Source organism: Rhamphochromis longiceps, linkage group LG13 (genome assembly GCF_057381845.1).
Source record: "Rhamphochromis longiceps isolate RC_006_pf linkage group LG13, R_longiceps_female_GT1.1, whole genome shotgun sequence".
NCBI lineage: Eukaryota > Metazoa > Chordata > Actinopteri > Cichliformes > Cichlidae > Rhamphochromis > Rhamphochromis longiceps.
In genome coordinates, this window is record NC_140569.1 from 17,204,819 (window position 1) to 17,217,625 (window position 12,807).

The 12,807-nt window shown below is 42.9% G+C and overlaps 1 protein-coding gene across 3 annotated transcripts in view; it reads right to left on the minus strand.

The window, feature by feature from the left end:
- The window catches only part of mark1 (MAP/microtubule affinity-regulating kinase 1), a 37,513-nt gene extending 29,268 nt beyond the window's left edge, over positions 1–8,245 (minus strand). The window contains exons 1-2 of one of the 3 annotated variants that reach the window (XM_085428050.1): positions 7,881–8,243; positions 5,153–5,353 (exon numbers count right to left, since the gene is read on the minus strand). In XM_085428050.1, the coding sequence (XP_085284176.1) occupies positions 5,153–5,353; positions 7,881–7,931 (252 nt within the window). In that variant the 5' untranslated portion in view covers positions 7,932–8,243. Of the gene's footprint in view, positions 1–5,152; positions 5,354–7,880 lie in introns of all 3 variants that reach the window. The other 2 variants (XM_085428051.1, XM_085428052.1) reach the window with 2 other exon arrangements.
- Between the last annotated feature and the right edge of the window lie 4,562 nt (positions 8,246–12,807).

Consider the following 12,807-nt stretch of genomic DNA (forward strand, 5'->3'; position numbering starts at 1 on the left):
AAACACAGTATGCAGGTGGTGTCTATTTGTAGCCCTTCTTAGGTGGGCAGGTGCACAGACAGACTCCCTTCCTCTCTGCTTCCTCCTGTCACGGACGAAGCTCAGGTTTAGGCACGTATTTGCGTGTCTGTTGATGTACAGTACGCCTACAGGTGTTGGAACGGTCCTCATGTGTCACTCTGCTGCATCAACTTCCACTATTCCCTTTGCATGAGTCAGTGAGATTCATTTAATTTCCTCGACACGATGCCGGGCAAATATTTTCATTTTTGTTAGCAGACAGAGATTTGATGAATGAGTGGACGGCACAAAAATCATACACAAGGCCTCTGTGTGCATGTGGGTGCGTGTGTGTTCACGCTAATGGATTTGAGGGTAAATAATTCAGTTTCACAGTGACAGAAGGGCACTGTGCATCAGTGTTAATTATTCAGCCCAGTCGTAACACAGGGGCCATATGCTCTTCACAGTATGCAGGACTTGTGATCGTGTGTGAATATTTAGACAGCGAGGACACAAAGGGGAAACTTTGCATCGCTCGTGTGCTCGAGTGCTTTGCGCGTTTCCTCTACACTCTGATTTCCCTTTAGGCTCTGTTATCAAAACCACAGAATCATGATATCTGTGTGCTAAAGGGAAGTATTTTAGCATTGTATAAGGTCATATGCGATGAAAAGAAAGGCATGACTGTAATACAGGGAGCAGGGCTGATGTATGAAATGTACGACAACAAAAGTTATTTTCACGTCACATCTATGCAAATAAGTGCTCTGAATGTTGTATGCATATTTGCTTCTACTCACTTCTATGCACTCTAAAACAAGAAGCACAGTTTATACCATACTTGCCATATAAGTGCTAATGAGTATGTCCATATTTTCAGTGCTTTGTTTTCCTCGTTTCTATATTTAGCTCTCCAAGTAAATTTGCTCTCTGCGGAGACTAAGAGGATATTGAGAGCTTCTAAGAACAAGGGTCAAATTCCTTCCATGTGTCAGCAAGAAAGCTGCAACATAGACTGAAAAAGATAAACAGATCAACAGATAATTTGATTGATTTGTTATTTACGTTAAAACTATTTGTAAACATAATTCAGAATTAATGGAAAGTGACCATTTACTCTAAACCTAATGCCTTAAAAGCATTAAATTACCATGACATTCATGCTCATATGTAAACTTGATGGATGTAGCCTCCAGGTCTGTGAAGCAGTCCTAATGGCCAGATGGTGACTCTTCGTGGTAGAAAAAGTCATCTATGGTATACAAGAGTCTGAGAAAACAATTCTGCTTCTCACTTAAGTTTTTGCCTCAGGCAAGCAGTTTATAGCCTCAACAGATAGTTTCAAATCTTCTTCATTGCAGAAAAATTTGGTCATTTTGTAACTTACTGTCCTGTTTACTGTGAAATAGGCATGTCTACCTTGTGAGTGTGCAATACAATTATCAGAATGAGTTAACCAAGCTAGCTAATGCTAACATTCGCTATCGAGTTCTGCTCTCTCATCCAGTTTTCAAAGACTGCAACAGAGAAAGCGACAAACCCAAGGCTTCAAACTTGGACAATAAAAGACAGGGTTCAACACTGGCTGCAAGTATATTTTATGTACAATCTATATCTGATTGGTTTCCCCCAATATTGCCACTATATGTATGATAAAACCACACTAATAATAAATTATATCAATCCCAGGTCACCAATAGGTGGACTGTGGATTTTGATGGACAGTTTCTATTTTACTCTCTCGTATTTACAGTAAAGGTATTTTTCATCTGTGCTGCCTTTTCCTTTGTGATGGTCAATTTATGCACACAGGAAACACACAGAAAGAAACGGAGGGTTAAAGCTGAGATGGGTTTACACGTAAAATGTGGTTAAAGAAAACGAAGCAAAGAAGAAAGTCAAACTACACTTTTTAACATTTTAAATTGAGCACTTTATTTAAAGACATTTGAATTCAAAAGTTATTTTACTTGAAACGAGAAAATGACATTCTGTCATTATTATATTATTAGACTGCACGCCAGTTCATTAAAAAAAAAAAAAAAAGAATAATAAACATTGTTGAAATAATGTTGAACGTTTTTAAGCTACTTAAAAATAAAACGTACTGGACTGTAATGTTTGTTTGAGGGAGTTTTAACTGGACCTCCTTAAATTTTAATTAAATACCCCTGATATAGAAAAGTCATGACATTATAGGACTACGTCTTAATTTCAGTTAAGTTTACAAATAATGTTGTCCGCTGAGTAAGTTCATAGGGGCGTATGGTAGAGGCAAATGTTACCATTAGTATAGCTCAGCATGCGTGTGAATTGACGTGCGTGTTCGTTTGGGCAGACAGAGGACACTCTGTCACGTGGAAGTGAGTCTGTGCAACCTCCTTTTTGGTTCACAGGACCTTTTGTTGTTTTTCTACACAGTTAAACCTCTGTTTATCACATCTGGAAAATCTATGTCAGTAAGTGTCTTTCTAGGTTCCTGCTACGATAACATTCGTTTTAGTGGGTCATGTTCTTTCCACCTGTTTTCTCCCTTACTCTGATCCATGTCTTTGCATTCTGATGAGCCAGCAAAGGCTCTCAGGCACACAAAGTGGCGCCTGACCTTCTCGGCAAACAGTGGGTAGCACACTCAATGTGTCTGTTTTACACTTGCATTAAAGGACACAGAACAGATCAAACTGTTACCGGTTAGACCTGAGAGAATATTTATTCCCTGGGCACTCAATACCGATATGACCTGATGCTTTTTAAAACTCAGAGGATTAAAAGATGCAAGTGGCTAAGACAGACATGAGAAGGACCTCCGAGGTGGATCGGGGCTGTCAGTGAGCCCTGCGGGTCCTACTGAGTGAAAGACAGTGAGCAGATCGCAGGTCATCGTTTTCTCCTTAGAGAAACAGGAGCTTTAATTACAACACATCAAAGCAGGGCATCTATCACTCTGACAAGGCAGCAGTGTATGACTGTGAGTGGGTGAAAGGGAGCGAGAGGTTGTCCTCACTGGGAAAGCTAACATGGTCAAGTACAACATTGTCATGACAGGAGATAATTCGTTCATCTGACAGCCAGAACACGGCCGAAAACTGGGTCTGACTGCAAGTAGATCAATGCCTTATCAACTAATTCATGTATAATCATTTTGAGTTGATAAATAAATAGCGATACCATCATTCTGTCACGTTGTGGTTTCTATGCGGCGAGGCATAACTTGAAAAAGATGCAAATAATTCAGCCGTGAAGCTGAAATATTTTTCTTTTAAGTGAGCCTTCTTGCATTGTTACCAGAACTGAAACTATAAATGAAAAGGTCACTCAGAGTATTTAGTACAGTATGGCTTTGTTGGTTTCCTGTGAGGGTGAATTAAATATATTCATGTTTTAAATAGGTCGAATAAAACAAGAACACTCCTAAATAGGGATCTGAACTTAAATCAACCAACAATGAAAGAAAACTGCAGTCTTAATTGTTAACATGGAGCAATGAAAGAGTCGGCCACAGAGGGCCACAGAGTTTCTTAATCTTTGAATTCAGGTGTTTTCCCATCGCCGCAGGTGCCTTTACAAGCATTTATGAAAGAATGGGTTGTTCCAAAGAGCTCACTGAATTTGATCGTAATATTGTAATAGGATACCACTGTTGGAACAAGTCAGTTCATGAACCTTCTTACCTCCAAGATATTCAACATTTAACTCAGAGTGGTACTATTGCAAGGGGTTGAGGAACCGCTCATTTAAAGTTACAGAGCGTGGTTGCCGAGTGCTGATGCACATGGTGTGTAAAAGTTACCAAAGATTTGCTGACTCGGTGACTGCAGAGCTTCAAACCCCCTGTGACATTAATATCAGCACAAACAGTTTGTGCCAGGAGCTAACGCTGACTCCTTAATCCTAACTTTTGATTTTGTTCAACATTTTTTATGCACAAACTTTAAAAGTGTTAGAGGGGGTCGAGTTTGGTGGCTTCTAGATCATGTTTCTGCATTTTGCAGATAGGTTGGGTTCGTCATACAACGACCTCCAGCTTGCCCTGGGTTCCAAGTTATAGTTCAAGTGTAAGACCATGAGTCACAGTCAGAAAAGGGTGCCCACTCTAGATTGGGAATGAGTTGCTGGCCAAAAGTGGAGGATTTTAAGTATCTTGGGGGGGTCTTGTTCAATAATAAGGGTGAGCAGAGCGGGAGATTAACAGGTGTTGGTACTGTGCCCACTTGGATGTGCACGCTATACTGGTGTGTCATGTTGAAGAGAGAGCTGAATGTGAAAGTGGAGCCGTTGATCTACGTTCCTGCCTTCACCTGTGGGAACGAGCTCTGGGTGGTGATGGAACAAATGAGACTGTGAATAGAAGTGAAATGGGCCTCCTCCATGAAGGGTGGCTGGGCTCACCTTAGAGACAGGGTGAGGAGCTCGGTCATTTGGAAGGAACTCAAAGTACAGTTGCTCTGAGAAAAAAGCAGCGGGTTGAAGCTTCAGGCTTCTGACCAGGATGGGCATATCCTACTGGGAGGATTCCCTGGTGCAGTTTCAGGACGTGCTGGAGAGATTACACATTTTGGCTGACTTGGGAACACCTTGGTGTCCCCCCAGAACAGCTGGAGGAGGTGGCCTGAGAGAGGGAAGTCTGAGTGTCCCTGATTAGACTGCAGGTCAAATGACCCAGCAGTAGCAATTTGTGTTAAATAACTAATAATATTATTACTCATTTTATTCCAGCTTAGCATCTGTTTATTGTTGTGGTAGTTTGTCCTTTTTCCCGTTCTCACCTTTACCGTTCATGCACCGCAACAAAAAAGAAAAAAGGCAGGTGGAGGTCATGATAACAAAAATCTGAGTCGATGACAACTCATGAACTACAAACCTACTGCACAGAGTCTTGCAGAAAAAGAATCACCGACTGAGCTTTTCAGTCAACTTAGTGAGCACAGCTTAGTCACAAACTACTTAAAACAGAGAAGTTGTTGGTGTAGCAGATTTAAAATACCTTAAACTGCTGATCCTTTGCTGTTAGCTGTCCTTTTAGCAAATAATGCACTGCTGCTGATCAATATCCCATATAAATATTGGATCAGTGCATCACTATATTATATAACACAAATAAAATGCACAGTATAAACGTTATAAAGCAAAGATTAAAAATTTGTCGCACCTCTCGTCCAGTCAGGACATGTCGTGCCAGCTTCACTTTGGCAAAATTCCCCTTCCCAATGGTTTTGAGGAGGCGGTAATTGCCAATGTGAGGGTGCTCCTCAGTGGAGGTGAAAGAGTTGCGGCATCGTGGCAGGCTGTGACGACTCGCGGACTTTGTTGGGGGGGCTTGGGGTTCAACAAAGCCGTCCACCGAAGAGTGCTGCAGGGAAAAAAAGTGGAGATCAGCAACATCCTTTGATTTACACAGACACCAATATTATTTAAGTAGTTTTGTGGCACATTTCCAAACTCATCATTTTGCTATACAGGCAAAACATACAGAAGCAATGCAGTACTGTTAAAGCTGAACTTTGAAAGAGTAGCTTTGCCCCAATTCCAGAGTTGGTTTCACAATGAGGATCTATACAGAAGTATTTGGGGGAGAATCAAAATCTCGGTGCTTTAACGCCTTAAACCTAATGACCCTATCATTCACAGTGTAAGAGTCAATATCAGAAGAAACTGAACTTCAGACTGTGTGTCTTTGACAAAACCAGCAAAAAAAGTGTAACACACAGGCACATTTTGTGATAACAATGTTGCTGGTTCCACAGTCAAAACCAATAACAAGCGTCTCTGTGATACAGCATGTGAAGGTGAATTAGGAACAGCTTGCTATAAGTACTATGCTGGCACAGGCTATATGCAGTCTCCTCTGGTCCTCTCCTCTACAACAGCTGCTAATGTCAGTCCAGGTCAGAGATCCCATGATCCTCTGCTCCTGAGCACCACACCCAGCCAGAGAATAAAGCCTTGGTCTGGTTACCCGGGCTCCCCTGCTCCCATTTCACTGGGGAAACGCTACACCCTGCTGTGTGCGCAACACCTCAGCTAGCCTCACTGAGGGAGTGCTATGATGCATGTGTACATTTCACAGCATAAATTTATATTAAATCCCGACAAAGTCAGATGGTTTTGTTTGTAATGCCTCTTTTAGATCAGAGAAATGTGCATGTGTTGTTTTTGCAGCGGGTAAATGCCACACTAGTGCCTTTCAAGTCAATTTTAGATCGCACCTGTAATGAGGCCAGTTTGACCTTCAGCCACACAACTGTGTGTACACACACACACACACACTTGGCTTAGGTTCTCTAAATCAGCAGTGGAATATTTGGACAGGCAAATGACTCTGGGCTCTTGTGATTGATTAATGCACAAAATTTGTTTCACTTGTCCATCCATTGATCCCAGACACTGAGATGATGTCTTCAGGGGGGCAAACATGAGGCATAACACACCTGTGCACATACACACACACATTAATAAAAAAAGATGAAGAAGAAAGCCAGAAGAGAGCTACTTCTGTTGCTGCACTTAAAGCCACTTGTCTTTCTGAGTAATAAGCTGTTATGCAATGCAGTTCAGCTGCAAGTGGGCCCTGGGGCTGCGTGCTGGAGTCGAACAGAGGGAGCCTGGGCTGGCTGGCTACTGCCAGTGATGCTGAGGCAGTGCTTTAATAGCCACCCAGAAGTCTGTGTCTGAGAGTGCAGCATTAGACAGACAGTTACATTAGCACTCCTATGAGCTGATGCATTACTGAACACTGGCAGATCATTGTTCAGTAATGTATCGGACAATGAGAGCAAGAGAGGACCGATGTCTTCATGTAAAAGTTAACAATAGGGTTTGTTAAGTTATGCAACTTTGCTGAAGAGGAAATGCATTTTCTCACTTGAATTTTAACCACCTCAACATGACAACCCGGGCAAACACGTGCTCAGAAATATAGAGGCAAAATAAAAGCCCTCTCTGTAAGTCTATGAATAGGTCAACCATTAAAAAAAACAAATACAGACTGCCTGCAGCCTTAAAGGAGGCTTCTGTTTCCAGGAAAGAAAGAAAAAAATCAGACGAACCCAGATATGTCACAGCCTGTCAGCACACTCACACACAGACACACACACAGAGGAGCAGCCCTCATCTGTTCTGATCTCTGAAGAGCTACATTATTGTGGATGTGCGCGCCATAATTGGGAGTGGGTGGTCGTTCATAAACATTCCTCCACACGGCGCATGAGAAATCTCCTGTGATTAATTCAAGTCGTTCTTCGCCCTGTTGTCTGCGTGTTGGTTCGCTGAACAACAACACGCTGCCTCCTCCTCAGCAGCACCGAGCGTGCTCCTACAGCAGGGCCCGATAGGTTATGGATGTTACATTGCGATGCTACCGAGCCTTGCAATTGAAAAGTAGGGCAACATCCCCCCCTCTCACACACACACACACACACACACACACCCTATATATTGACGTCGTGGACTAGAAAATACCCCCCCACCCCCAGCTGCACGAGTGGAGCAACACCATTTTCTCACAGGCCACACAGACACCTCATTCTCAGTGTTAACATTCAAGCCTCGCTTGTGCCATTAAAAGCGGCATAATACTGACGCAGTGCGTTGTTCAGGGTAGCCTTGTTGTGTAGAGAGAGCGAGGCAGTCACAGCCGGGCCGCACTTTTAATTCTAAGCTATTTCTACGTTCCATGCTTTCATTCCCATCAGAAGGGAGGGGGGGTGAAAAAAAAGCTGCTGTGCTCATTGGTCGAGTCACTCTGCAACACTGTAGCCTCACGAAGAGCTGCCATTAACCTGCACCGGCCAGTGCGCAAAATAACCACATCCCCGGGTCGTTACCACTCCGTCCCCACGCCCGGTATCGCTCAGGTGTCTCCGGACAGCTGCACTTACGTTCTCGGTGTCACGCTCGTTCACTGTGGGCAATGGCGTTCTGGTCGACATCTTGTGTGCTTCATAGGCCGCTCAGCGATGCGGCGGGCTGGGTAGAGCAAAAGCAGACACGGCGCGGTCCGTGAGGGAGAGCGGCGCCTCTGTTCTTCTCTACATCCCCTGTGAACACCGCAAATAGCGGCCCTTTTACCGCAGCATAGCGCACACAGGGCCCCGCCGGCACGCCAGATTTTCTTATCGGCTTTGTACACTTCCCTTCAGGTAGGCTAGTGGCAGACAGAAAAGGAGGAAAGAGAGAGACTGGGAGAGGGAGCGAGCGGGAGGGAGAGAGAGAGCGAGAGAGAGAGGGGGGCAGGCCAGGAAGATGCGTCGGTAGCGGACGGGTCTGCGCAGCTCATCTCAAACCTCCCACCAGGAAGGATGATGGGATCTCTCGCCCTCTCTCTCTCTCTCTCGTGCACATACACTCTCTTTGTCTGCTCCAGAGCTCATCATTCAAGTCACCAGAAAGCAGTTAAGGGCACAGTTGGAACAGTCACCGGCAGATTTAGACCAAATCCAGCTACAGGGAGTGTGCTGCCTGCCAAACAGGTCTACACTGCTACTGAACAATGCCCTAAAACCTGACAGTGGCTGTACAGACGTATTTTATCACGCAGTATCGTAGAGATGTTGAGGTAGACTCACTAAATAAGTGGCTCAAATGTGGCTGGAACAATATAAATTAAATGGCTTATTTCTGTTATTTTATGCTATGGGTTTTAATTTAGTGCTTACTCCATGATGGGTTTGAAGAAGACAATGAGTTGGAGAGGCCTAGTTTAGGGATAACGCCCGTGTCACGGTATGAACTGGGCAGACTTTGCCATCTGTCGGAGAGTTACAGCACTGCACCCGTCATTGTTCTACTTAATCCTAAAATTGCAACAGCTATTTTTTATTTTAATTTTTTTTTTTTTGAGTGATCAGAGAGCAAATATATGAACAACCTTTAGATTCCTAGAGACATATTTTGAATTTTTCATGCTTTTACCTTTTTTTTGTTTGTTTTTTAGGGGTGTGGTTGTGACAGTGCGCACGCAGATGTGCGTGCGGAGTTCTTCCACTAGGGGTCATTATACGCCTGCAGTATCCTTCATATTTCCTTCGTGCAACCCCAAACAAACGCCATGCCGTTGCTCGTTGATTTGCTTTCATCCTCCGAGTACATTAACATGTCATAATGTGATTGGGGAATAAGCAGGGCGGCAGGCGTTAAAGTCCATTAATGAGTCTCTTGTATGAGATGTCGTGGCTTCTTTGTCTCTGCAGTAATATTGTGGAATTCAGGCAGACAATCGCATCTCACTGGATGTTACACGATTGATGATTTGTCTCACACAGTGTGTCACAATAACTGATGGATACAGAACATGAAAGCCGTCGAGAACATTAAGCCTGTTTTGGAGGTTTTGAGGAATCTGTCAGTTGTTAGTTTTAGTGTTTGCCACTTCCATAACAGTTCAAAACGCCTTCCTCTGTAGTCACATTAGAATGTTCAGATAAATGTCACTGAAACATGCTTTGCCTTTAATATATTTATGTATGTGTTTTGTTAGCAGTATCCAAATAATATGCAAAGAGATAAGGCGGTTCAGTGTAACCAAATGGGTCTAACACAGAATCTTGGCATGTAGATGGGCATTTTTGGAATTCTGCATCTTATCCCAGCATGGATCCAATCCCAGCATAGCAGATCTTATCCCCTCTGAGCCTTAACAACTTGGACCAGCTCAATTATTTCAGCCGAACACATCCTCTTACTACTGATAGTGAGATTTTTGGCAGGGTTATTCTGGGATCTATTTTAGATACAATTATTGAATTTTATTTGTGTTGAATTCAATTTGTATTTATGTTCATCAGAATGACTGAACAGTTCCCCTGGAGAGTTTAAACAGGAAAACACCCAAACCGATAATAATTCATGGTTTTCTTTTTGATCTGAGCTCCAAAGTGTTTTTCTTCTCTGCGCTGAAACATCCTGGGAGCACGCTCCGTTCCTGCCTGGGATTTGCATTCTACCTGAGTTGCACTCCTGAGGAATGTAATGGGCACTGACACCGGTTTAATGAGTGCATGTACACCCAAGGCCAAATGCAATTACATGCTCTCACAGGCAACTATCAAAAAAGAGGCAGCTGTTAACAGCCATTCATCGCGGATGGTCATGCAGCTAACTGTATTTGCAGGACAGGGGGTGAGAGGAAAGAGTAGGAAGAGAGAGAAAGAGGGGGAGAGAGGCTAAACTCATTATAAGAGCGATAGTGGAATAGCATCTGTCATCACTGGCAGTTTACCATATCTCCTTTTCCCTGACTCAGTCTCACCAGTGAGAGTCAAGCCATGCAGCCTCTCCAGTCAGTAAAAATGTTTGCCACACATCCTGCAGAAGTGTGGGAAATAACAGGAACTGCTTTTCAAAAAAGAAGATGTTTTATAAAGTTTTGCATGCGCCCCAGTATGTGCCTCTCATGCACTGCTATTATGTGATGTAAAAAAAAAATCAACAGCATTTTTTTTTAAATCCTTAAAGGCCTTCCAAATATCTAGGTTATTGAAACTGGTAGACTTGACACGGTTCAACCTGTGTCAGGTCTTGTCCTGTGTCAACAACAAGAGGTTTTAAACTTTTTTTCCTTCAGTATATGCAGTTCTATTCCCCAAGATTTTCATGTGTAACACAGTTATATATTACTGCTTCTATAGGAATTAAGAGAATAAGTAGGAGTCATATCCTGCTCACCAAATGCACTTGATTAATTGATCATCAGCAAGTGTGACTGTGTCCACAAAAGCAAAAGTTTTGGCAGTTTGCTGGTCCAGAGCATTCAAGTGTGTGTAAACACAATGCCACATTCTTACCAGGAATGGACATCCCAGGAAATTCTCCTCAAGGTCAGAGTGTGCAACAATTCAAGCAACTGCAAAAAACCCAAGAGCTACATTTTAGACTCTACAGACCTCGGCTAGCATGTTAAATGTTAACAAGTCGACAAATACTGAACAAGTATGGGTTGTTTGGAAAAGCTGTCAAGAGAAAGCCTCTTCTTTCTAAAAGGAAAATAGCAGCATAGCTTATGTTTGCAAATTTGCATCTGAACAAACTATAAGATGTCTTTGGACAGACGAGACCAAAGTGGAGATGTTTGACCATAATGCACAACGCCACTGCTGGTGAAAACCGAAAATGGCATATGAGTTATAAAGCACCTGCCCACCTTGCAGTCACTGAGTCGACTGTGAACTTCTCTGTATTGTAAGTGTGAGGCCATCTGTCTAACAGCTTGGCCAAAACTGGCTGAGGCAACAGGACAATGATCTCAAGCATAAGAACAAATCTACAAGATAATGTTTAGAATCAATGTGCTGCGGTGACCCGAAGTCCTCAGCTCAACTGAAATGCTTAAAAGAGCCGTGCATAACAAATGCCTGCAAACCTCAATGAACTGAAGCAATGTTGTAAAGAAGAGTGAGCCAAAATTCCTCCACAATGTGGAGGAATTTTGGCTCACTCTTTATCTATTTGAAAGCCATACAGAAAACAGTTTACTTCAAGTTACTCTTGCTAAAGGTGGTTCTACAAGCTACTGAATCATGCGGTGTAAGTTTTTCACAGGAATGCATAGAGTCCTGTAAAAACTTTACATAATAACTTTATCTTCTAAATTGCTTTTCTCCCAGTGTGTGCTCTACAGTAGCTCTAATCACTGCGTTTACCTAAAACACGCAAACGTATTACAAATGAAAAAAAGTGATCTGCAGACATTCCTGCTTTAAAACCTGTTAACTGCACACCTTACAAGGCAGAGCTTGCACTCCTGCTGTCTGCTCTGACAAGTCAATAAAACCCACTGGTATGCTGAACATTTTTGGAAGGCAACAAAGATATGGGGCTGCAGTGGAATTTGATCAGGCAGGGATCCATCCTTCTGTTCATTACAGAGATTTCCAGCAGTAACACACCCTCCAGGTGAGTACACCTCGACCTGAGGAAAAGTATTACTGACTGGCACACCAAGAGCTCATGCCCACCCTTGGCCTACCCTCACCTGCCTGTCTTTGTGGCTGTCACACAAGCATGTGTTCACGCCCTGGGAAGGCTGGCAGGGAAGTAGAAATTATGAAAACAGTTGAAAATCCAGGGCAGATGTCAAGCAACACAGTAGGATGGATGAAATTGGGTGTAAGTGAGTGCAAGCTCAAGACAAATATGCAAAGTTGTGAATTTTCACAATCATGGTGAGCAGTTTTCTATAAATTTTCCTGCAGGTCTGTTTTACAGGCTCATTCGTACAGTTATACTTTAGATAATTACACTGCTCAGGTTAGTGTAAATAATAATATGTGGTCACCAGTCTACATCACTAGCCACTTTATTAAGTATACCTGTTCAACTGCTCCACGTTGAACAGGTGTACCTAATATTCAGCCAATCACATGGCAGCAGCTCCATGCATTTCACCACGTAGACATGGACAGATAACCTGGTTAAGTTCAAACTGAGCATCAAAAGGGGGAAGAAAGGTGATTTAAGTCACTTTGGTTGTTGCTGGTCTGACTGTTTCAGAAAAAGAGAATTTTTCTGGGTGCCTTGTTGATTCCAGTGGTCAGAGGAAAATGGCCAGACTGTTTTGAGCTGATAGGAAAGCTGAAAGTGATGCAGAAAAGCAACATGTTGAACCGTAAGCAGATGAGCCACAGCAGCAGAAGACCAAACTGGGTGCCACTCCTGGTTGCTAAGAACAAGAAATCGAGGCATAAACAACATGAAAGCATGGATCCATCGTGCTTTTTGTCTAAAGTTCAGACTGTTGGTGTTGTTGTAATTGTGTGATATATATTTTCTAGGAACACTTTGGGCTCCTTAGTACCAATAGAGTATCAT